We start from the raw sequence: 26,260 nt of genomic DNA, 5'->3' as shown, positions 1-26,260 counted from the left end.
TGTGCTATTGTGTGTGTGTCATAAATGTATATGATGTGTTCATGTGTTTATTAACACATTATATAATATATTATATGTGTTAATATGTGCTAGATTACATTCAGTCTGTAAAAAAGCTAATTTGGAAATGTTTCCTGACATTCCCAAGCTGTTCATTTGCATCAGTGGTTCAGTATGCACATGCATATCCTGTCTCCTACTCATTCACTGAAATTCCTTCCACAGTGCTTCTTGTATGGAAAATGTACCTAGTACTTGTATATGGAGTTACAAAGGTTGAAGGGAGGTGTAATTTTAACTTTTACTGTTAAGTCTGTAAGGTACAACATTTGAGAACTGACCTTTCATGTATGTACACTCATGTGTTTTCCTGTTGATCCCTGTAAGTTAATTAGTTTCAAGTTTTTATCTAAAATATTGAACCAAATGGCATAACAAACATTTGTGGATGTGGATGTGGAGATTCGTGTCATTATTTCCTCTTTCCAAGTACTCATTATGTCTGTTTGTTCTTAAGCGTGAGAGGGTGCCATCTTTGGATGCTTTAAGTAGAGGGCACAGCCAGGCTCAAGTTGGTGGAGCTCTGAGTTATACAGACACATCCCGCTGGAGCTCAAACTCTGCACAGGACCCCCACGACTTACCTGTCAGAGCTTTCATGGGTACGCATGGAATTTCAGACTGCTGGTGTCTTGCAAACAAAGTAAACAGTTATAGAAAGTATATTATATTTGATTGGCATTCTGATTCTGTGCTTATGATTTTTTTTTCTGTAGATGAGGAGGAGGGTCAGTTCACTTTGTGTGGGCCCATTGGCAAATTAGTATGCCAGCAGCTACAACATGGAAATGTGGTACGGGTTGGCACCAATGGAAATTATAAAGGGTAAATGTTCCAGTGTGGTCAAATTAAGTTTCATTTAATGTGTGGATATTTAACTCTGGGTAATTCACTGTCTTTTTTTGAAAGCATATATATATATATGAAAGTATATATATAGATACACTCTTCAATGAAACTGTGTATAACTTAACATTGTATGGAGTTTAAAGGTCTAGATACATTGCACATAATTTTCACTTCTTTGCATTTAATTTTGTATTCAGCAGGACTGGGGAAGGTTCAGAGAGGGGCATGCCTTCACAAGCACATAGTCCTGCTGTCAGACTGTCAGGACCTGTTCCTCTCAGCATCACTGATGAACTGGAGAGAAAAAATGCAAAAATCCTCACTCCTAGATCCCCTTCTGTATACCTGTCTCTCCCGGTAATGTGTGCAGTTTGTTTCTAATCACTATTTTTTAGGTATTTGTACTTGTAGTTTTCATGCTTACTTTCATTTAAAAAGCACTGAATCTTTTACAATTAAACAAACAGTATCACTCGTCTCTTAGGAGATATCCATGGCTACTATTGAGTATAGTTACAGGGAGAAGGTTGAAGTCCAAATTTGTTACATGCATTTGTAATTCAGTGCGCACAGCATAGCTCCTCTTTTCACATGTCAAGAGATAAGGCTCTGCTGGAGTGAGTCAAAGCAGTTCAAGTGGTTTGGTTGTAAGGTCAAGTGTTTGTTGTCTAAATGCAAACATGGAGGGTTGGTCATACTGTCACTAATCTTATGGAAACAAGAGATAGATTAGCAGTCTCAAGATTACGGTAGCACTCAGTATTTGTGGGACAAGCAAGTAAAGGCAGTTTCTATGTTTCAAATAAACTGTAATATGATTTGAAGTTATGAAGTTACAGAGGTTAGTGTAGAGAGAAATGATGATGTACTACATCTCTTAAGGAAGTACTTGTCAAATGGTAAATGAGTTGTGTTGATAAAGGATTAAATACTGGGTAGTAAATTTGAAGGGTTACAGGCTGTAAGGTTAGTCTTGAACATACGAGGTGAAACAGTACAGTAGCAGAAAGGATATAATGCATTTGCATGGTCAGAAACAGTCCTAGAGTGCAAAGGAAATGGTGACATTGCAAGGTATGGCCTCTAATTGTCATTGTGGAATACCCGGAGAGCTCAAGAGCCATGGGTAAGTGTGTTTAATAATAGTAAATTTAAACAGGAACCTTTTACAATTAAACAAACAGTAACACTCATCTCTAAGGAGATATCCATGGCTGCTGTTGAGTATAGTAACAGGGAGATGGTTGAAGTCCAAATTTGTTACATTTATTTGTAATTCAGTGCGCACAACATAGCTCCTCTTTTCACATGTCAAGAGATAAGGCTCTGCTGGAGTGAGTCAAAGCAGTTAGTCAAAAAGTGGTTTGGTTGTAAGGTCAAGTGTTTGTTGTCTAAATGCAAACATGGAGGGTTGGTCATACTGTCACTAATCTTTTGGAAACGAGATAGTTTAACAGGTTCAAGATAACAGTAGCACTCACTATTTGTGGGATAAAGAAGTAAAGGCAGTTGCTATGTTTCAAATAAACTGTAATATTATTTGAAGTTATGAAGTTACAGAGATCAGTGCTGAGAGAAATGTCCATGTACTACATCTCTTAAGGAAGCACAGCTAATGGTAAACAAGTTACACTGATAAAAGATTAAATATTAGCTTGCACATATGAAGGGTTGCAGACTGTGAGATCAGTCTTGAACTTAACAGGTGAAACAGTACAGTAGTAGACAAAGCTAAAATTCATCTGCGTGGTCAGAGACCATATTAGAGTGTGAAGGAAATGGTGACATGCCAAGGTCATTGTGCAATACATGGAGAGCTAAAGAGCCATGTGTTAGGTGTGTTGAATAGTAGCAAATTGTTTCTGTTTCTGATCTCACAGATTGTCAGTGAGACATACCCTGTGGTGTGTCACATGGATCATCATCCGCATAAACCGTTCAGCAGCCCTGGCTTTCACTCTCTGGAACCTAGAGAGGATGCATATCAGAGCCCTGGGCAAACAGGTGCTAGGAAATGCACAGTCCATTCCGCCATAATCCGCATTACTCAGGCCATGCAGGAACACCATTTGCTGAGAGGGGTAAAACAGAGGCAGTGGATGGAACGGTACAGTTCTCAGATTTATCCAGCACCGGCTCTAACGGCGAGAAGGTACGGGGCCCGCAAAGTGAATCTCCGCGCCCTGTCAGCCAATGAGGACATTGTTAAGTCTGAAGATCTGGACAAACTTTCTACTCAGTGTCACAGCCAATCGCTCTCAAGAGCAATGACAGTACCTAGCTTCAAGGGACCATCAGTTCCTATTGTAGCCATCAGGCAGAAGATTGTCTCCACTGCCAGTGTAGGTCGTGTGCTAAATGGAGTGAACCCTAAGCACTCTCCGGACAGCACCGTGCGTTCCTCAGATTATTTCCGAGGGTTGCTAGGCACAACAAGGAAGAAGACCATTAGTTATCGACATCAGACACCAGCACTCTCACAAAGAAACCTAATCGCCAAGCAGGAGAACAAGACGGACTTCTTACTGATTTCAAAACCACTAAAGTGTAATCATAAAGACATCAGTCCTTTTGTTTGTAAGCAACTCTCCGCTGAGGAGCAGTGTTGCCCGGGACAGACTCCGTTGCCTGAGACACCAGTGGTAAATACGGAAGGTGTAGGTCTGTACAGAACAAGTGTTCTGTCGAGAACAAACAGCAGCTCAGGGTACAAATTCCAGAACGGGACCCTTGCCAGGAGAGGAACACCAATAGATAACCTGTCCTCAGATGGTCTTGAGATTCCCACAGTGGCCTCAGGCTCCTTTGCTCCTGGGAAAGAGTATATGGAATCTAAGCTTGAGGACAAAGACTTTGAGTGTGTCCAGAAAACTGCTTCCCCCTTTGACCCACAGCAGGCAATTAGCATTCCTACTGCAAGAAGTGTACTGCATGATTTGTGTTAAAATCAGAGGCAAATTCTTGTAGTTAATGGATTTTTGCAAGAATTTTTCAAAGCCAGTATGCTCTATTTTCTCTTGTAGGTAAACTAATTATGGTAATAAATGTACATTGTAAATATTGTCATTGCCTTTGTTGTTTTTCTTTTCATACATTCATACATAGCTGCTGTTACCAACATGATTTTGTTTCATGTTGTCAGATTGTCCTTTCTTGTTGTCAGGTTTCCTGGTAAGGTCCCTCCAGTCACCACAGCCCACACTTGCCTCTTCCTCTTTTTCCTCCCTCCCATTCTCCACCCCTCTTCTCTGAATTCTCTCCAATTTTAGATGTTGTCGCTCATCTCCTTACATCACACTGACCTACCAGCTGTGCCCCGGATCCCATTCCCTCACCTCTCCTTCAGACCGTTGTTCCCAGCCCTCTACCATTCGTCTCTGCTGTGATGAATTTGTCTCTCTTCACAGACTGTGTGCCTGCAGCCTTCAAGGAGGCATGAGTCACACCCCTGCTGAAGAACATAACTCTGGACCCATCTGCTGTCTAGAGCTGTCGACGGGTCTCTCTCTTTCCCTTTCTCTCTAAAACACTTGAACAAGCAGTAGGTAACCAACTATTCTCCTTTTTCCTCCAACAACCTTCTTGACTCTTGTCTGGCTTCAGGGCTGGTCATTCGACAGGTCATTCCACAGAGACTGCCTCTTCAGTCATCTCTTAGCTCTGTCATCTTCTTCCATGGCCTTTCATACCGCCTCTATGCTGACAACACTGAACTTTTCCTGTCTTTTCTGACATCTGACATAGGCCTCGCACACATCTCAGCTTGCTTGAAGGACATTTCACAGTGGAGGACCACCAGATAAAGCTTAACCTGGCTAAGACTGAGATGCTTTCTATCCCATCCAGGTCCTCCCTGTTTCAACATCTCTTCCTCAGCCCAGACTCTACAAGACTTTTCACCAAAAGCACTGTCAAAAGCCTTGGTGTAATCCTTGATAGCCAACTGTCCTTCTCCTCTATGGTTGCAACTGTGAGTTGGGCATGCAGATTCTTTTTGTACAACATCTGAAGGATCCGCCCTATCTCACTATGTATTCTACACAGCTCCTTGTTCAAGCCCTGGTCCTCTCATGCCTGGACTACTGTAAAACCCTCCTTGCTTGTCTTCCTGCCTGTGCAATCTTACCCCTACAACTCATCCAGAATGCAACTGCACAACTTGTCTACAGCCTCCCTAAACGTAAAGTTGCACCCCTTCTCACTGCACTTCATTGGCTTCCTGTTATCACTTGTATCAAGTTCAAAACCTTGGTGCTGGCATACAGGAAGGGTGAATGAGTCAGCCCCCTTATATGTACATTCAGTCTTCAAACCATATGTGCAGCCCAGATCACTACACTCTGCAACCATGGGGCAACTGACTGTCCCATCCTGATGGGGTTGCTCCTCTCAGACATGATCCCTGTCTGTACTGGTCACTCATTGGTGGATTGAACTTCCTACGGGGGTCAGGACAGTGGAATCATTGGCCATCTTCCGATGCAGGCTGAAGACCCACCTCTTCAGATTGCATCTCAGTTCCACCTCAGTCCCCACCTCCTAACACCTGCTACTTGTATTACTTGCTGTTTATTTTATGTTTAGTATCGCAATGTGTTTTGGATTCTGAGATCTAGTGACTGTGATGTACGGTAGTATACTTGGCTTTCCTTGTCTAGTCAGGTTGGCCAAATTAACTTGTGGTAGGGCTTGAATAGTGTTGTGCTCACACACACACACTAGTCTGGGACTGTTGTTAGCCTGCGTTGACACTGTTTATACAGCTTAAATGGATGCACTTCTGTTCTTCTGTGTTGGAAATCACTCTGAATAAGAGCGGTAAATGAATATAATGTAATGTAATGCATGTACTTTCCACAAGATGGAACCATTGGGCCGTGTCTCTTGGGGGGGGGGGTCTTAAAGATACAAGCTTCATGACATCACAATGTACGCAGCTTTGTATGTTTGGCGGAAGTTGAATAACGTCAGCGTTTAGCAACGGGTTAAAAGAGAAGCTCCTATTAAAAGCAGTGAACACAGTGATGACCGCACGGGGATGGCGGCCGAATCACTGGCAGTGTTGTTGAAGCTGTCTGCAGCGGGGTTTTATGCATTAAGTTCTTTTTTAATCGTTGTCGTGAACAAAAGCGTCCTCACAAATTACAGGTATGCCGAGGGACATACTGGCATAAGGAGTGGACATGTGGCTAATAACTGAAAGTAATTTACACTTTGTATAGAGATACAGGGACGCGGTTGGACGTTTCCAAACTTCGTGAATGAAAATTTATTCAGTGTTGTAATCTGGATTTAATGCAGGGCATTATGCAGAACTTTGCGCCTTCCCCATTTTCAGTATTTGTGTCCGTCAGGGACACATGGTTTCGGGAGACTTGGTAGCGGGGTCTGCTTGACCTCGCTGTAGCCTACTTCTAGTGGTCAGTGACTAACTTTTACGTTGTTGACTAGCTACATTTTACTCTCATTATTCTTTGCTGTGGATGGAATCTTGGCAAGTGGGGATATTATTGTGTAGTTATTGCGAATGAATAGTTTTCTCGTTACCTAAACCCGAGCACACTCCTATTGATAGCCTACCGAATCTTTTGGGCAGCGCTTGGGCTATTTATGTGACATGTGGCATTGGTTACAGTTTCCTTGAATATCCAGTGGCATAGGTTTGTGATACGTTTGTCGCTGTTTTTCGTCTGTTCATTTCCTCATGTATGTAACAGGAAAACGATCGTAGTGAACCCTAACTGTTACGAATATTGTTTTGCAGGTTCCCTTCATCAATATGCGTCGGGATCGGTCAAGTAAGTGTTGGTCTTTCAATTACACTTTTGACTCCGATTAAGTCAAAGGCGTTTTGTTCAGTATGTGGTGTTCTTTGTGCAGATGCTGGCGACCGTGCTCGTGCTATGGATGGGAAAGGTTCTCAGGGTGATAACCTTTCCAGATTTTGATCAAAACATACCTCGGAAGGTGAGTTGTCGAAAATCGATTACGTCAAAAAATAATAATAATAATAATTGCAAACTTGCACGTGTTTACATTGCCAATGTGTGTGAATGTAACTACCCGTGTAAAAATGACATCGCTGTCGATTTGTGCGCCGTTCCATTGCCAGTAGCCGTGCACGAGACGTTTTGTTGGAAATCGTAAAATCATGTATTTGAGAGCTCCCCAATGCCGTCATTAGCTTTGTATTGAGTGTGCATTTTGCGCTGCTGGCGTTAACCTAACATTTTGTATGAATAGATGTACTGTCTCGGCGTCAGAATGATGTCACAGGGAGCACGCTATGTATGGGGTGGCATTAGGGGGTGTTACTGGCCAGTGCCTTTTCACTCACATAAAGGATCTTTTATCATGTAATTCTGAAATCCTCTGCTTGAGCAGTGTTTATTTAACTGCAGCAGAATTCAGTCTGCCATAGGAACCTGGCTAGAATTTGTGTTTTTAACCACATTTGAGTTGATAGTGTGAACGTGCAGATATGACGTGTTCAGTGAAGATTTGTTTTGTTTGAAGGTGGCTGTCATCATCTCAACCATCAGGACGCCCACCCTAATGCTTTTTTTTCTCCTTTCATTACAGACATTTCCTCTACCTCTTCTTTATGTAGGAAATCAAATAACAGGACTGTTTGGAACAAAAAGGCTAAAGTATGCAATTTTCGGTGTGGCATGTTTTGTAGATTACTGACCCAGGACATGGCTAGATTAATAGCCACTTAAAGTGTTGGTTAATGTGAAGTACTAAAATGTACCCATGCGACATGGAAATCATGTTTGCATATTCTGGTGAAAAACTTATGAATAGGATTGTTTATTAATGTTGTATGCCTCTATTTGATGTACTCTTCCTTTTCACAGTTTACCCATGTTCACTGTTCTGAGGAGGTTCTCTATCCTCTTTACTATGCTGGCTGAGGGATTCCTTTTGAAGTAGGTTTTCTTCATATTGGTCTCATTAACAAAAGTATGTGTAGCCACAGCCCACAGGCCTACTCATGCCACTGTTGAATTTACTATGTAAATGCATTGTCTTTTTTCTTCTAGGAAGAAATTCTCTCGGTCTGTACAGCTTACAGTGTTTGCAATGATTCTTGGAGCTTTTGTAGCTGCCAGGTATGATTTTTATAGTGATTGCATAATTTGTAGTTTTGTTCCAGTTTTAATGATTTTTCTTTTTAGATTTGAAATGGAGTTTTGAATGTGTTTACAATTAGTAACTACATTTAGTTTAGAGGCACTCCATTAACAAAGTAGATTATTTCGTCATTGCTGTGTCCATCTGAACAAATTAATGTGGTTATCTCATTCACAGCTCTGATTTGTCCTTTGACCTGGAAGGGTATGTGTTCATTCTGCTCAATGACGTTTTGACAGCAGCCAATGGAGCCTATGTGAAGCAGAAACTTGACTCCAAAGTAAGTGGAAGTGCGAGGCTGAATTTGAACACATTTTTGTTGCAGAGCGGGAACTACTAGACGTTAGAAAATGTCATTGGAAATGACCCATCTGAATGGCCTGCATCAGTTCTGTTTTACAGGGACAGTGGCAGTAGTTCAGAGCCTCTCTGATACCCGCTGTTTTAATTTGGATGGCAGACATGCCATCTGCCAAGTTACTGTTTGACGGGCCATGCCCCATACCTATAGAGCCCTGAGATATACACCCTTTTTGGGGTTTTCTACAGAAATTCCCACAATGACTTGTGGGTCTGACTCATCACAAACATTACTTCTGGGCCATCTGAACTCATTTAACTATACAGAATTTGGGTATGACCTCATACGGCCACACACATGCCCAAACTTGCTGCTTTTCTGTGCTGAAGCTTTTCTTGTGGATATGGAGCATACAGAGGAGGCTGTTAAGATCCTAACATCAGGATTTTGTGACCATTTTACAGAGTTAAAAAATAGCAATAAATCCTGGGAGATCTCTGTCACTCACAGTAATCAGATCCCCTGTGGTAGAGTAGAAGCCAGTGGTAAAGAGGCTCCCCTGTGGAAGTAGGGCTTGAACTGGTTTGTCTTGACAATAAATGGTTTCTCACTTGTGTTAACATAAAGAGTCAACTGTCAAAACATTGGGAGAAGTATGTATGCATTGAAAATTAAATTCTGGCCACAGTGAAGGGAAAATTTCTTGCATCAATTTTCGCTGTGGTCACCAGTGACCGAACAGAGTGAGAAACACAAATTCTCAGGTGCCCCATTTAAAGGTTATGAATAGCATAGTTTCCCCATAACAACACGGGCTATTCAGATGCAGCGATGAAAGTGTTGCACTAGGAGGATGACACATGACGTCTGTGTGATAGGTATGAGAGGAAATGAGAACTAGTTAATATTGTATATAGCCATCTTTCTGTTTTCCCTCTTTCTCTCACTGTCCGCAGGAGTTGGGAAAGTATGGACTTCTCTATTACAACGCTTTATTTATGATCTTTCCAACACTGCTGTTGGCTCAATTTACAGGAGATATCCAACAGGTAAGATGTTTTGCATGAACTCCAAACTGCAGTGCTTCCCTACTGGCCACCAGTGTTAGTATTAAAATGGTATAGTGTACATCTTTGTCGCTCTGTATGTATAGTATTAAAAGCACTACAGCCTTTGTTAGTGGGTTTTATTGTCAGTTTGTGTGCACTTGGCACACTGTTTGGATGGTTTGAGGTAAAGAAGTTTCAGTCCTGGACCTCACTTGGAAAGTACATGGTGTTGCGATCTGGTTAGGATTTCTGTCCAGACTGTCTGCCCCTTATATGTAGATCACTCGCCAAGGATTCATCTCAAGCTAGGCTAGTCTTGCAGCTGCACACAAGTCATCTGTTCAACAAGGCTTACCCTAATCTGACCTGGCTGCCATTGTATGATGTACAGGTGTTAGCTCTTCTCTTTGAACAGCTCTGAATACAGACTTATAGTAGCTGTCTGTTCATGCTGTTGTCTTTATGACACGTGAATGAATGAATTGAATTGCAGATTGAGAAATAAACCTTCTGACATCTGTGATATATCGTTGTTCTCATTTAGAGCAGCACAATATTGCTCCCTTAAATTTCTCTGCTTCAACCTGCTTGCCTAAAAGTCTCATGAATATGGTGTGATTGTGGGATAGTGTATGTGAGTGATGACTGTTTATATTTATGTATACAAATACACACACACACCTGGGCACCACAGTTAATTCTTCATTTATGGGGCAGCCGCTCTGGAAATGGTTCAGCCCATTTATCAAGGACTGCTTTAGGAAAAAACGCTCAAAGCAAGTGTTAGAGTGTACTGAGTACAATGCAGTCATTATTCCTGCTACTAGATTTAATGAAGCAAACTGAAGCTGGGAGTTGTGTTTTTTTCCCCATCTACATTTTCAGTGTAATGTCTGTAGTTTTTTTTGCTGGCTGGTAGGGTTGGTCTTAACGCACAGCTGAAAATCATGTGTGAAGTTTCTTTATCAAGGAAAGAGTACATTGCTAAGTGTGCAGACTGACTGGCTATTTCTACACACATATATACTATGAGTGTATATTCTGCTAACATCAAGGAGAAAGAGCACATACTAGAAAGAGCAGAAGTACACCTAGTGATCCCATTTATATCTGCTTAAGAGGGGAACGCGAGACCCTGGCAAAGTGCCGTGCCAGTCTGCAACGTACGCACTTGGAGCTGAATGAAAAGAAGGGATTCATTGAAGTAACTCTTTCATTGGTGTAGTAAAATTGCCAGTCTTCACCATGTGGACTTTTATTGGTGAGGATCTATGCTTTCCCACTGCCTGAAATGGGAGTTCTTTGAAAGCTTCTACTCTGTGCAATGTTTAAAAGCATACTGTATTTCCTGTGTGATTGCAGTTAACTGATTGTGCTTAACAGAAAATGAAATGTGAGGATGGTGGCGATGCACTTCATTTTAGCAGCAGTAACAACTTGACATAATATAAATGGGTTTAAGTCAGTTTCAACTGTTTGATCATGTTTTGGTGCCACATTTTCTACTAAGAGCGTAGAATTAACTTCAGTCATGAGTCGGGAGAATAAGTAATCAAGTAATCAGTTTTTTTCTCTGATTATGACATTCCTTGACTTTGTGGGTATTAGCTGGTCAGCGGTGCAAAAATGAAATGCATTTTTAATTTCTTTTCACAGGCGTTGGAGTTTGAGGGGTGGTCAGACGTCTTCTTTGTCAGCCAGTTTCTACTCTCTTGTGTTATGGGGTACGGTCTTTCAATGTTGTGATATCCTACCAACATACATAAGAAACCCAGTGCCAAACCCGTGGATATTAAGATTTTGATCCAATAAAATGAGGCTGTTCACCTGGCACTTGGGTCAAGTCCAACTTCAAAGTATTTACAGAAAGCCTGATTCTTACAACAGGATTTCAGAATCCATAGTCAACTCTCAACAGGATGTTGAGTGCTATATAAGTTTACTCATTATAAGTATGGCACTTTCTACCTCATTGTGCTATTGTGAAGAGGGTTGAGCGAAGGAGATTGGCAAGACTCTCCCTCCTGGCATTCTGGACTATGAGGACGATACCAGCAAGCTAATTGATTCTAGATGGAAGTGTAGAGGGGGGTTTCTTGTGGCAGTTTAACTATGTACCATTCTGTTTGATCCAGGGAAGCCATAATTCTTTGTGAATTCTTTTTTCTTTTACTGGCAGGTTCATTCTGATGTACTCCACAGTGCTTTGCACACAGTACAACTCTGCTCTAACAACCACCATCGTAGGCTGTATAAAAGTAAGCTGTATTCTTTATAAGTTTGGCCATCAGGAGGAGAATCTGATGATGATGATGATGATGATGTTTCACTCTTTTTTTTTTTTTTTTTTTTTAAACTGCTGTCTTCCTTGGCTCTCTCCCCTTCTTACAGAATATCTTGGTGACTTACATTGGGATGGTGTTTGGTGGAGACTACATTTTTACCTGGACAAACTTCATTGGTCTAAACATCAGGTATGAAACCTGCTTTGAAGCAGTCAGGCTTGTACTTTTTTAGATGCAAATTAAGTTCACATGTATTTTTAATGAACCCATATACTCTTGACTGCTGGATGTAGGACTGTAGAATAAATACACAGTTGTGAGGGGCATATACACACTTTCAACACAGATATAAAGCAAACTAGGGTGAGGTCTTGTGGAGGTAGTTTGGAATGCACAAGCTAGGTAACAATGGTATCCAGAAGTTGAATCTGACTACTTGGTGTTGTTTGCACAATGAGGTACTGATGAATGCAACTATATGGCCTGAGTTGTCATGACTTGCAGACCTGCAGGCACACATCCTGTTGTGTCTTGTGTGGAAGGTCAGGCGTTTCTATGTGGCAGTTGGCAACTATCCTTGGATTTCTGAAGTTGGCACAAATTGCGAGTGTATATTTATACAGTACCAAAGTTTTAAATTAATGGTTTAATTATCAGGAAATGTGGCTGATGAAATGTAACTGAATACTCCTATTGCCACTGCCTTGAAACTGTCGTTTAACACATTCCATTCTATTATGGCAGCACTAATCAGCGATTATTGCAGTGTCACAAAGTGAGCATTAGAGAATAATCCTGGTGTACAGACATGAAGAAGGTGTGTGATGGACTATAAAAAGTTACATACTGCTGTGTATGTAGTTTCACAGTGCTTGCATTAGGAGTGCATATTGTCTTAAGTGACTTTGAGTAGGGGGTGGGGTGGGGGTTGTGACAGTGAGCTGGGAGACGGTACGTTCCATATAGCTAGAATGCAGAGGTGACAGGCTGGGCTTGTAGAGACAGGTTGACGACTCAGCAGCAGATGTGACTTAAGCTGTGCCTTGGAGATTGTCTCAATTGAATGTCAGGAGGATCTCGGGGCAGTGTCCAGTCCCACGCTGATTTTCTCATGTAATGAATGAATAGAGCACCCTGCAGCAGGCCTCTGACTGCTGCTCGAGTAATTAATGCGCCCAAGGCAGCGGAAGTGGTTGGCTAACACTGGTTTCTCTCTTTCCCTTTTTGTTTCGCTATAGTATTGCTGGCAGTCTGGTGTACTCGTATATCACCTTCACAGAAGAGCAATCGACTAAGCTAAATGAAAGCACTAACAAACTGGAATTAAAGGGGAAGATAGCCGTATGACGAACTCCAGGGGTTTGTCCTGTATTTTGGTACAACAGAGATGATTTTAATATTTTTTGTAATTATCATGTTTTGTATATCTGGAAGCATGTGAAGACAAAACCAAACCACCAAAGCAGAAGACTTTCTCTGGACTCTAGAAGATTTTTTTTCTACATTTTTTCTACAGTAACAGACACAAACCACAATATAATATGTGAGGGACGACTAAGGCAGTGCTGTGCAGCCAGTGTTTTTTCTTGTCAGTGTTAAGGAATGTATTTTTTAGCCATTCCTGCTTTGTTTACCATTTCAAGAGTGCATATTTGGGACCAGATAGTAATTAGCTGCTCAGAGTGTTTGTGGCATCGAGGTGATAATTTTCAATTCAGACATATTGGATGGGAAATATTATGTGCTTATGTGAAGGTCAAAGGATTAGACAGACATGAGTTGGTTTGGAGTAAAATGTGTGTATTGTCTATGTGAAATGACATCTCTGTGATGAATCTGAACAAGGTCTGTAGACCTTGATCTGTACCAATAGCAATGTTCCCTAAGACGTGGAACTGTCCCAAGGTTTGCGAATAGTATAATATAACGCATGGCTTGTGTTGTGCTTGGGTGTGTGTGTGCACGTGCGCAGGTGTGTTCACCTACAATTTTAATATGCACTAAGAGCAACTATTTTAATCAGAAAAGGTGTAAAAAAAGTTGTTTGAAATGTACTCAGTTTTTTCAGTATTTGGTGTATATATACATAAGGTGTTTTGCCATACAGATGGTTTTATATGCTGGCAAAATATGCAGTAGAATGTGTTTTGTATTTGTATCATGTGCTCAGTATTTAATGAAAACTAATGTAGAAAGTGCAATTTTAAGAGTTTACAGCCATATATGTGATTTCTTCTGTGTATGTAAAGAATACTGTAGAGGGGGAAGGCGAACTGTAGTTTCACCTTTATTTAATCAGAAATGCCTTAATGGGGAGCTCTTCCTGGAAAGTGAATTTGGTGTAAGACATGTTTGTGAAGATGTAATGTAGAAGACAAGAAAAATCTGTATTCTAAGATCAAATGTAAAGCATGTTGGGAAAGTTGGCGAAAAACCCAGGAACAAGTAAAAGATGCACTCATTGTTTCATGGATGGTTTTTGGAGTATGTGGGAAAAGGGAGTTCCCGTGTACTGCTTAGTCATCATTTTGGCCAAAGAGCGCATTTAGACTGCAGGAACAACACATACCGAGTTATTTTTTGGCTGCAAGAAGATGACCGAGGGGGAAGCTACCATTTCCCAAGAAGTAAACGGTTGATGAATAATTGTGTTGTGTAAAACCTTGCAATAGTAACCTCATCTCCCTTTGTACAACAGAATGAGTACGTATTGCATTAAAATACCTCAGTCATGACTTGTCCTGTTGCTTCAGATTTCCTTTTACACCTGAATAATTCTGTTCAGTTGTATTCGTTGTATGTGTTCATGTCCCTCTTTTCTGGTATTTTATGAGCACGGCCTCACATTCCTCTTTTCCACTGTAAGCATGTTTTTAAAGTTTTGTAATTAAGGTCAGTATGCATTAGAAGTCTTGGCTCTAAAATGTGGGGACCACCTTAAAGATTGTCCTCAATAAAGTTAGTGTTGCAATCATTTTGGCAGATTTGAAATGGAGTTTTATGCATGTGAAAATGTGTGTTAAAACCAAGATGTCTTTCATCGACTCCTAATCAGGATTCTGAATCAGACTAATTCTTTGAAAACATGCCGGGTGTACATATACGTTTCTCAGGATCTATATATGTAGTCTGTCTACTGTAAAACTTTCCACAGAAAAATACAAGACTCACGTTACTGCAGTTACTGTAGTTAGTTACTGCAGATGTTTAGTGCCAGATGTATCAGCAGGAGGAAACTTGTAAAGTTTATACTGATTTGGAACTGATCTTCACAGACTGATGTAAATAAGTCATATATATATATATATATATTGTTTAACATATCACATGGCTTCAATTTTCATCAGATTTATCGTGACACCATACCCCAAAAATACAAGCCTTTGTTTTAAACGTATTCCTCTAGTTTCTCTAGGTGTCGATCTTTCATACTGTCTTTGGTCAGATTCCTGAGATAAGCTTTGTTCCTTTCCAATCTGCCCTATAGCTAGAAAGGGCCTGCAAAGCTTTACCTGGTAGTCTAGAAAATGCAGTTTAACAAAGTGTAATATAGTCATTAACAGCAACCAAAGAACTAAAACAAAGGAAGTGTTTAAGTGAAAAGCACACTAAACTATCAAGTACTGAATCATTGATATTTATTCATTTAAATCTTATCACAATCACTAAAAATACCTAGTCTACCTCTATTCACATTCAAGGGGGAGAAAAAAAGACACTTCAGCTTTTGAAAAAGGAAAAAAAAAAACTTTTACTGAAGATAAAGAGAACGATAGGTCAACATTTGAGGGACTAAAGCTTTGCAACAAACTGCATATTAATCAAAAACAATTTGTGGATGCAAGTTAAAGCAGTACAAAATATCAACACCATTTCAAAACATCCAGACAGCAACAAACTAATGTCTTGAGACAGCATTTTCAGAGTACAAAGGAGCCTCACAAGGCCATAGTGCGTTAAGTGTCAGGTACTTCAGGCCAGGGGACTAGTGGTGACCAATTAACAACCACACACGAGCTGGTTAGAGAGCAGCAATGTTTACATCATCTTGCACAGTGAACATTTTCTCACTTCACAGAACCTACACTCTCCGCAGTGCTTTAGGGTCAATGAGAGGTATTGCACCGAGCCACATCCACATGTTTCATGGAGTCATTAGCAGTCCATTCCATGCAGCAAATAAATGGCCAAATACGTTTTGTCCAATGCACACACAAAAATAGAATGAAACATTGCTTAACCCAGGAAGGAATGTTAAACTCAACAGCACATTTTAAGGTCCATTTTCAGGGCAACACAAATAAATGACAACTTGTAAGAAATAAGTAAATGCTGACGGATTCAGATCTGAATTTAGTATATTTTTGCTTCTTACATAATCAAGTATATGAACTGTACAAGATGAGAAATCTATACAAACTTCACACACAAAAAGCTCAATAAGCTCTTTCTAAAAAAAGAAAGGAAAGAGTCAGTCTAGAAAGAATCTGGAAAAATACGGTTCTGTATTTTAACTGCCCCATAATCAGCAATATACAGGACATCACTGATGTCAACGTCACATAAACAAACCTTGGGGATCCCCATTGGCTCATTTTTCCTATAAGAAAAAGAGGGTGTAGGTAAGGCTTCCTGGAATCTGAGTTTCTTATTTGCTTTGATGTCATGTAGCTGTGGTGCTACGCTCTTATACAAAACGAGAGTAGAAAAGTGCAACATTGTATGCCTGTAAAGCTCCAGCATGCCTCCTTCACTGTGAGAGACCGCTGTTCTGCCAAACTCACTCGCCTCTTGTTGAATGGCTTAAGAGTAATCACTATCATCAAACTTTTCATAAAAAATATAAATATCTTTCACATACAAAAATATGAACCGAGCATTTGTAATACAAATAAGAAATACATTTCTTTAAAATCTCGATAGGTCTCTCAAAAGGAAATAACGCGCCATTTCCCGATCGGTGGGAGACGCATTACTTTGGGATATAAAAGTGGAGGATGGTGGCCCTCGGTGTGGTGTGAGGGGGTTTGGGATGGGTTGGGGGAGGGGGGGGGGGGGGAAGGGTGTCACTCGTCCTCAGCTCTGCGTGTGCTGCTGCCGCTGGGGGGGTCTGCTTCTCCCACAGAGTCATTCTCCGTCCTGCGCCTCTTCAGGGGCCTTTCGCAGCCGGCCTCCTCCTGCTTGCCGCTGTGTTCCAGCTCCTCAGAGTCCCTTTTGCTGTCGCTCAGGGCGTCAGCGCTGGTACAGCCGTTAGTGTCCTTGTCCGTGGCCGGGCCCTCCTGGGCGTGGAGGGGCCCGTTTGTCTGAATCCCTTCGCTCTTCATGTCGTTCGCACCAGACAAGGATTCACTGGTGCCGTGACCTACTACACCTGCGACACAAACCGGACAGCATGAGGCTGGGTGCAGCGTACAGAAAAGTAAACGCATTTGTGGTTCACATAAGAAACTTCAGCTTTTGAAACAACATATTCACAATGCCAATGTAGGCATTTAATCAGTAATACACTACGCTGCATATATTATCTATAATCATTTCAGGCTTGGTCCTATAAAAGGAGAATGAGGAGTACTGACCGTTCTGGTTGCTGCTGTCATCTTTCTCAGAGTGACTAGTGCTGCTGTTGGAGGTGGTGGGAGGAGGAGAGGCCGCCCGACTAGAGGCAGCACTCTCTGTCTCATCCAACAACCGGTCCATATAATCCCTGTAAAACAATCCACCACACACAGGTCATTATCCACAGTCCTGTTTTCACTCAGCAGTTCCGGCTTTCGGCCCCACTGTCAACAATGGCAAAAAACACTTCAATTAAAAAAACGTGAAGACACTGTATCCTTCACTGATATAGCATGCTTCCTGTTCATACCTTTACCTATCAACTCATGTAACAATGCAGACAGTGTTTATAAAAGTCAGGCTATACAGTATACATTAAAGGAATATGAATTATTGCAGTCATGCAGATTTTTTTTACAGTGAGTTTACAAAACTGACTTTCAAGTACGTTGTATCCAATCTTATGAAAAACCTTTTAAAACAATTACTAGAGTATGCAGTCAATAAACACTGCTGATGATAACTGTCTGCAAAAAAATCAATTAAGTAAAGATAGAATATTGTAAAAATAAAAACTGAGTTTCATATGGTGCACAATAAACAAGGTGCAATGGTAACTGGGAAGTCTTTGTACTGATGTGTGATAAGAAGCAGAGCTCATGCAGGACAAACCATCTGCATACAGTCACTGATTACTTAACATGAGAATGCAAACGTACAGTTAACTTTTTCACTGCAATTAAGAACTTACTCCTGGATCATAAACTTTTGGGATTTTGCCGTCATTCATACAAAAGAATCTCTCTGATCAGAACTGACTTTATATTTTTCTATTTCTCTTTCACACTCCGCAGAATAAAACCAATGCCAAAAGCTATGTTGTCGCAATAAATTCAAATGGGACCAAAGCCATACTGGCCATTTCTACAACACGTTAACCAAACGGTATTTTGCTGTAATGTCTGTCATTAAAGCACTTACGTAACACCTGGGTGAAGATTGTATTTCCTTTTCCCAAGTCTGGTTTGCTGTGCAAAGAAATCATAACGCTCAGATTTCTTCCACATGTAATAAAAGGCCACACATTCTCCTACTGATCTAGTTCTCACCTGAAAAATTTAATGTATCACAAAATAAATACCTAGGAAGAATCAGTGATAAAAACAGCACCTTAAAACACAAACAAACAGCACAGTATGAGTACATGTACACAAACATTTTAATTTTCACTCTAATGAAACATTTATAATCATTATAAATTCATATTTACAATTACAAATACAATTTTAAACTTAATTACTTGCTTCACTGAATACAATTCACTTTACACTTCAAAATAAAGTCCAGATAAAATGTTAGAAACAGATGTTAACACTACTACAAATATACTTATACTCTCTATACTGTACTTATATTAATTCACATCACATAATGGCATCATTTGTGCAAATTACAGGAGATGGATCAAGAAATAACATTATTTCACTGTCATTGCTTCACAAAACCCACTCAAACTACTAAGATAATTTCAGTCATTTTTGTCAGAGTGATTTATGTAAACAGTATCCATGTTTCCAGATTGAAAAAAGTCGTTAAGATTGGTCCTCTTTACCTTGTTTGCTTGTATTAAATGAAAATCCTTTCCATAAGCTTTTAGTCCTTGTTCAAAATTTCTACATTCTTCTTCTGTCCAAACTGACAGTTCTTCTGTAGCAGAGAAATACGTTAAAGCTTTGATGACAGTCACAAGCAACTCAGCATGGATAAAATATCAGACTCTTGAAATTACAAGCCAGCTACTGTCACACTTTAATGCTAAACAATTAACATTTACAGGACACACCAATCGGACTGATTTTCAACACTATATTTTAAAATAACAACAATAACATACATAAAAGGAGGAAATACAGAAACCAGTGCCTACCTCTGGCTGCTTTTACATTAAACCTCAGTCTCCTTAAAGCTTCATCAGTATCAAAATTGCACTTGACCAATTCATAAAGGGCCTGAAAGACACGTGAGATATATTTTCATTAGTGAAAACAGATAAGAATAAATATGAAATAGATAATTAGATCTTTTGAATAAAGGTCTGAGAACATGTACTAGTAGAATGTACCATTTATATTACTGCACCTTTCCAAACACAAGGGTCCTTCATAAAATCAAGTAACATTCTCATTGACAATTCAAGTCCCAAGAGAGGAAAAAAAAGAAATGATGATTACATGAATCATATACTCTTAACAATGTTAGCAAATACAGCGCCACTGGCATGGTCTGTCAGTAGCTCTTTATGAAACAGTAGGATAAAGACGGTGTATAAGGCAGGGCTCCAGACTATCTTTGCCACTGGTAGCACTGCTGCTACCAACTTTCTCAGTTGGTCGCAACAGCACATGATTTGGTCGCACCCTTTTTTTTGGTACAGCATGGTATTAATCAGTGACCTTGCATGCTGACAAATAGTTGTCTCTGCATACCCTAGTTTCGCACTGATGTACAGATTGACAGTGACTCGAGACTTGATATTTGCAAAATATTTTAATCTGAACATTAAGTTTCCCTCGTACCGCAACCCCGGGTACTGCGTTAGCCATTGTGGTTGAAAGTAGTAGTAGTACTTCACTGGCTCAGTCGGTCTCTCCCTGCCTGCACCTGCACTCTCACCATCAGTTGTGCCTGAGACCTCTCATTGGCTCTGGCTCTCCACCAGCCTCGTCCTCTCTCTCCTCATTTTATTTTTTAACCCTTTCGCACGTACGGTCACACCGGTGTGATTAGCCGTTTAGCGCGTATGCTAAAACCGGTGCGATTACAACATGAGATTGGAAAAATTCTAGCTAATTCTAGTTTTGAGGAAACAGAGATTTAACATTAAAAAATACAGCAAATGCGGCAGTGAAAACTATGTGAAGCTTAATAACGCTAATAAAACATAAAGAACCATGTAACATAACACGCTCTACATAACAAAAAATAAGTTGCGTGCGAAAGGGTTACAATAATCAGCTATAGACCGCTTCAGCTTTGGAACACGGTAACAGCTATACAACAGGATTGTTTCGCGCCTTTCGTCATCAGTGCGCATGTAAAGGCAGGGAGAGTGCAGGTGCAGGCAGGGAGAGACCGACTGAACCAGTGAAGAAGAAAAAATACTACTTTCAACCACAAATGGCTAACGCAGTACCTGTGCTGGAGGGGCACCAAAACAGCCTAATGATCATCATGCACTCGCACGAATGCGACCATGTGAAATTCTAATTGGCACACTCAAAAAATGGTCGCATATGCGGGCATATTTGCAAGTCGCACTGGTGCACCTACTTATAAAATTTAGTCACGCTGTCTCCAAAAATGGTCGCAAAATGCGACTAAATGGTCGCAGTCTGGAACCCTGGTATAAGGTGATGGAGATGTATGCTTCTGCTGTACCTGCTCATTGTCTTTGATATGGGAACCCTCTGGAATGGCATCCACTCCCTTTTCCTCACCAGTACGTTTTGAAGCCTCAGCCAAAAACTCCACCACTTCATTTTCAGGAAGTAACTCTGGATTCCATAATAACTGATCATCATTTTCATACACTGTAAGTGAGAAAAAGAGAATACAGTTCATGAAGTCCATTCATTTTGGCACATCATTCACTGTATTAATCTGTAAATACACTGCTATTTACATGTTTATTTTACAGATAAACAGAAATTGTTCTTTAAATGATTAATTTTTGTTTATTATTGATTGCCATTACCTTTTTCATTTTCTTTATACCTGCAAAGCCCAGACGGAGTTTCCGCCTGGTACATAGAACCCACCATGATCTCCTGAAAGGCACAAATCACACCAAATTAGAATGCATTTAAAAGAGATCACACTCAGGAAAATGACTATTGACTCTTGGAAGTGCTTACCTTTTTCCAATCCTCGGACGGAATATAATCCTCATCCTCCTCAGATTCCTCCTCAGCATCGTTACCTGAAATCACAGACTTGCCTTTTCAAGACAAAATCCAAGTGCACACTCTGACATTCCTTCTGCAGCATGTCATTTCAAATTTGAATAATGTGGAAATGAGCAGGCTACCCCATTAAAGCCATATTTTAACAGTAACTGACAGCTCACAGAACATGCCTGAGAGAACACTTTTATTGCTGCTATGCTGCAGCTGACTTTTCAGGATCTTTCCTTTTAAAATCGCATGCGCTTATGTGAGCATCTGATACTACAGTGACAGTGAAAAGCTGCATACTTTCAAAGTACTTGCACCGCCGCGGGCGGATCAGCTCCGCGGTGTCATGAGAGGTGACAAATGGAGTCTGGTCATCATTGGACGACTGAGTCTCATCCTCCTGCCCGGAGGAATCCTTCACTCTCTCGTCCTGCAGAAGACATTTCAGACAGGGTAACCTGAGTGTCTTTAATTACTCAATTACAGGCAAGCAGGAAGTGTCACTAATGGATTTCCTTACAGTCTGCATTCAAACTTAAAAATATACCACCACAAGAAACTTTCTCATGGAAACACCTCGATACCGTCAGAAGAACGATGAGCTTTTGTTTTATACTTTTCATGCAATATATGTCACTAACACACCAAAGTTTTGTGCTCAACAGAATACGAACCATTGTCCCTTTCAGTTCACCGGTGCTGCCACTGTTCTCATCGTTTTCCACATCTTCCACATACTCCTCCTCCTCTTCATCATCCTCCTCAACCTCATTATCATCCTCATCCTCTTCCTCCTCAGGGGACCCCCCACCACCATAGCCATACATACTCAACAGCTCCTGAATGGGCATTTCACCCTCCTGCAGAACAAAGCAAGCAAACACCACCACCTGGCTGAAAACATTTTATTGCATGGAATTTACATTGCTTCCAGCTGAATTCTAAGCCATCTGAAATATACTTTACCTTTAAAATAGTCAAATTTAAACTACTGATAACTTTTTGCTATTTATTTCTCACATCTGCCAGGGGACTGCACTTAATAAGAAAAAGTACAAGAAAGAAACAAAAAAAACAGGCCTCCCATTCTGACTTGAAGTCTAAAGACAACCTCTACAGGTACTTCTGAATAGATCTTCCACTTTCAAAAGGCAAATAAAAATGCAACGACGCATTTATCTGTATTGTTCTAGAATATCTAGTTATCAGAACAGGTTGGACTTACTCGAGCAAGATCATCAATCTCTGTGCTAAAGTTAGTTTCTCCCTCAAGCATCTCCTCTTCCTCTAGGGTTCGTTCATCGTCATAATCGTGAATGAGCATCTCTACAGATGGGTCAAACTCATGGTCGTCTGAGCCAGCCGAATCTCCTGCATTCCAGAGAATGAGAATTCAGGACATCTTGAATAACAAAAATAAAATATACACTAAATAAAAATATTGAAGGCAGAAATATATTTACCTGCTGGGCTCGAACTCCCAAAGGAGGACTGGAAAAAAAATTATACATTAAAACATGCAAAAATCACCATTTAAGTGACATGTTGCTGCTTAACAATCAACTACAACAATTAAACCCATACAAGAAATGGGTCCTGCTTTGGTATAACCCTCTATGATTTCTTTAAGGTTGGCACCTACACAGTGTAGCCCATGTAGTATCCCCTCGGCTGTGCAAATCAAAAATATTTCAACATATTTTGAACATTTTAACAGGGTTTCAATATTATCCAATGCGCCACCATGCATCAGTACAAAGAACGGTATTTTTACCACAATTACTCATGTATTATACAGTACAATAAACTAAACTTCACTGTATACATTTTTACATTATAAATTTACTACTATCACATTATTAAATGCCAGTTTTGGCAAGTCCAACGTATTCAATAACAAGTGTGATTTACCACAATGTCATCATGCCATTTTAATATACAAAACAGTGCTTTATGTATGTCAACTGCTATAAACATTTCTCAACATTATGTAATACCTGAGCAGCATACAAAACCCTCTGTATTCTGTACTATATATTCATTGCAGAGGTAACTAATAAGAAACCAACCATCACCCTCAGAAATGATACACTATTTACACTATGCTGTTCATAATTTTAAAAGGCACAATAGACACAACCGAAGCTAACCGAATCACTTTGCTTTTTTGTACCTAAGTAAATCATTTACACTAGGACAGCTGAAGTTTCTACAGCTAAGTATGGTTACTAGATACTTGTTAATTATTCTAAACTATACAATTAAAGAGCAAAAAGCTGAAAACAGACTACTCTGAAGGCGACAACAGGTTCTCTTTGTGATTTTGAGGCTATTAATCATTGAAACCAACAGTAAGTGGCAGTGACTTTGTTTAAAAAAAAAACACACAAACACACATTAAGCTTATGAGATTAAACATGGTGATGTTAAGTGGGTTCATCTGTGTTTGTAATGTGGATATTCAAATGTCGGTCAAATTTTGAATTTATATTTTAATTTTGAGATTTATAACTAAAGTCTTCTTTTAGACATTTGAGAATTTGATTTACATTTACTTCTCAAAATTATTAAATATGGTAATAATATTAACAAAGCACAGTCTTTGATGTGTTCATCTTTCAATGATATTCAACATACTTTAGTGAATGAGCACAGCAAAATTCCAGAGGGAGCCCCCTTGCAGTTGTAGAGATACTGCCCACGCTTATGAAGGCTATGATATGATTTCCAATGCACCATTCATCTAACAGCAAATGAGCACACATGAGGAAAAACCCATATAAAATACAGCATTCAGTGACCAAAAACACCCGGCCATTTTTCAAGCTAGGACCACTGGCACAACTGAAAGGGGCTGACGGTTTGACGTGACATCTTCCTCAGACTGATTAAAATATCTAACGCCACTTCTCCATTATTACGCCATGGTGATATAGGTCATCTACGCACATTCAAAATGAGCTGGAACTAGAAAAAGCCCCTTCGTTTAGTACTACATCTCCACCATATGATTTAGTCCCAAGTAACTACGTGGAGACACTAGGAGAAGGAAGACACAATAATACCTGCCTACCAGGTGTCACCAGAAAATCTGGTACACATGGACATGGAGAGTTATAGAGGCATTTCTCTATATTCATACATTTGCTAAATAAATTTTGCTGCTTCTGCATTTCAATATGCGGACTGCTGCAGTTTTCGAAACTTTCAATTTCTTTTCTTCCTAACGGAATGAATCAAAAATGTAGTTCTTTGTCAGATCAGTTTGGTAACTTCATAACGTGAATACACAGAAATGGAGCATTTCATTTTTTTTTCCGTCTTACACTACATGTGTACCACACATTGCAGTTTTTCTTGATAAGAAAACTAAGCGTTGTGATATGCTGTATTTCTGGACCCAGACTTAATCCCACTGCTCTGACTATGCTAGATAAAAGACTAACGTGTGACAAAAATAGCATTTAGGTGATTAAGTGTACACTACACACGATTCTCTACATCGTAACGTCTCGGTTTATGCACGAGAGATAATATGACATGTTCTAGTACTCAGTGGTAGTCCTTTTAGTCAGACCCAGTGGGAAAAAAAGGCAAGAGTAACAGTAATGGGCGTTGGCAGTCGTATACTATTTGTTGAATAACCTTAATAACTACCACCCATATGAGGACATGAGCAATATCTCGAACTAGGAAGTTCCACTCTAAAATGCGTTGCGATCAAGTCTGTAGTCTGTAGAATATTTTTTAAGAAATGTCGTTACTTTTAAGAAAATCAAATTTGTGCTCAATTAAAAAAAATGGCCAGAAATGTAACAGGTCACCACACAACAAGAGCTATAAAATGACAGACTTTATGCATCTTGTGTTGATGAAACAAAATTTAAATATCCAGGGTTATGCATATAATTACAGAAATACTACTTCAATTAGCCATATTGTACATAATTCACAATACGAAGGAGTAATTTTGCCCACGTTATAATCTATCAATTACTAATGTTTGTGCCAACTTTTTAAAAGAAAATGTCAGAGGGTCATGGCAAAGTCGGTCCCATTTCACGTGAAATTAGCCCAATTTTTATATTTCTACAGGGCACTGCAAATATATTTAAAACATGTGAAATTATTCTCTCTCCAAAAAGTAAATGTGCAATACATCAACCCAATATAACTAACCATCATTGCGGTTAAAACGTTGTGGCGGTAATCAAGTAGCTAGACTAGCTAACGTTACGCCACAGTTTTGCAAGCGAACTGGATGGCTAGCTAGCTAGGTGGCTTCCAGTTGCAATGCGAGTCTTGCAAGCACTAGTTATCTAGCTACACGACTTTGTATTTGTTATAATTTAAATTCTGGAAAAGTTACGCGAAAGTAAAACGTGTATAAATTTGACGAGTTGTTTCCGACACTACTGTGAAGCTAGACGGAGGGCCTAGTACTGGAGTAATAAAACTGGAAGTTTAAGCTCGTAAGATGGAAAAGCGCGCCTGAAAGCAGGCGAGCTAACAAAACAGGCAAGATATGAATCTCCAACGTAACATATGAATAAAACACTTGACAAACACTTCTAAACCAAAATAAACGAAAAGAAAATGAAACACGGGGATAATTGGCGATCAAGGCTGTGAACAGGTTCACACGTTAGCAAGCTAAATAATTTTTGTTTAGCTAGCTCGCTCACTAGCTTGTGAGCTAGCTAGCTAGCTAATTCATAAATAAGTTTGCAAATAGCTAGCTACCAAACATATTTTAAATCAAACTACCCATAACTGTTTTATTTAGCAAGAAATGTAACTACATAAATTACTTATTTTTCCTTCACTCTGGCGCTCTAACAGCAATAAAAAAATGAGCAGCTGCTATTATGAAAAATATTTATATCAAGCTTTGAGTTTTCGTCTTACCTCCGCCATATTTGCTATGCTAAAAGGGTCACAATGCGGGTCATGACTAGCTCCCGGATGGACTCCCCACCTCACGTAGTATGACGTCATGCGATTTTTACTCGGGTTGATTGCAATCATTCTGCATTCTGCATTTTGTTTTCAGCTACAAGCGACGCAAAA

At 39.9% G+C, this 26,260-nt stretch overlaps 2 protein-coding genes across 6 annotated transcripts; one reads left to right on the top strand and one right to left on the bottom strand.

Moving 5' to 3' along the window:
* Positions 1–235: 235 nt before the first annotated feature.
* slc35d1a (solute carrier family 35 member D1a) lies at positions 236–13,370 on the top strand. Of its 2 annotated transcripts, XM_036521725.1 has the most exons (13): positions 236–257; positions 5,970–6,057; positions 6,674–6,707; positions 6,790–6,876; positions 7,492–7,559; positions 7,770–7,841; positions 7,956–8,024; positions 8,224–8,326; positions 9,304–9,396; positions 11,053–11,120; positions 11,576–11,654; positions 11,788–11,870; positions 12,920–13,370. In XM_036521725.1, exons 1-13 carry the CDS (start codon positions 236–238, stop codon positions 13,026–13,028), a joined length of 975 nt encoding a protein of 324 aa, XP_036377618.1. In that variant the 3' UTR covers positions 13,029–13,370. The 2 variants fall into 2 exon arrangements, with proteins under 2 accessions (XP_036377618.1, XP_036377619.1); XM_036521726.1 differs by lacking the exon at positions 236–257 and having other exon boundaries at positions 5,933–6,057.
* Positions 13,371–16,711: 3,341 nt separating this feature from the next.
* Positions 16,712–26,124, bottom strand: mier1a (mesoderm induction early response 1a, transcriptional regulator). Of its 4 annotated transcripts, XM_036521246.1 has the most exons (14): positions 26,099–26,124; positions 22,654–22,681; positions 22,416–22,561; positions 21,865–22,050; positions 21,491–21,620; positions 21,152–21,216; positions 20,992–21,064; positions 20,676–20,827; positions 19,165–19,246; positions 18,850–18,944; positions 18,379–18,407; positions 18,219–18,265; positions 17,258–17,385; positions 16,971–17,052 (listed from the first exon to the last, which is right to left on the bottom strand). In XM_036521246.1, the coding sequence occupies exons 1-14, from the start codon at positions 26,105–26,107 to the stop codon at positions 17,047–17,049; spliced, it is 1,176 nt and encodes a 391-aa protein (XP_036377139.1). In that variant the 5' UTR covers positions 26,108–26,124; the 3' UTR covers positions 16,971–17,046. The 4 variants fall into 4 exon arrangements, with proteins under 4 accessions (XP_036377136.1, XP_036377138.1, XP_036377137.1 ...); XM_036521243.1 differs by lacking the exon at positions 18,379–18,407 and having other exon boundaries at positions 16,712–17,052; positions 18,219–18,346; XM_036521245.1 differs by lacking the exon at positions 18,379–18,407 and having other exon boundaries at positions 16,712–17,052.
* Positions 26,125–26,260: the final 136 nt, after the last annotated feature.

This window comes from Megalops cyprinoides, chromosome 2, assembly GCF_013368585.1.
Source record: "Megalops cyprinoides isolate fMegCyp1 chromosome 2, fMegCyp1.pri, whole genome shotgun sequence".
NCBI lineage: Eukaryota > Metazoa > Chordata > Actinopteri > Elopiformes > Megalopidae > Megalops > Megalops cyprinoides.
Note: the sequence above shows the minus strand (reverse complement) of the source record. Positions and strands in the feature narration are given on the sequence as shown.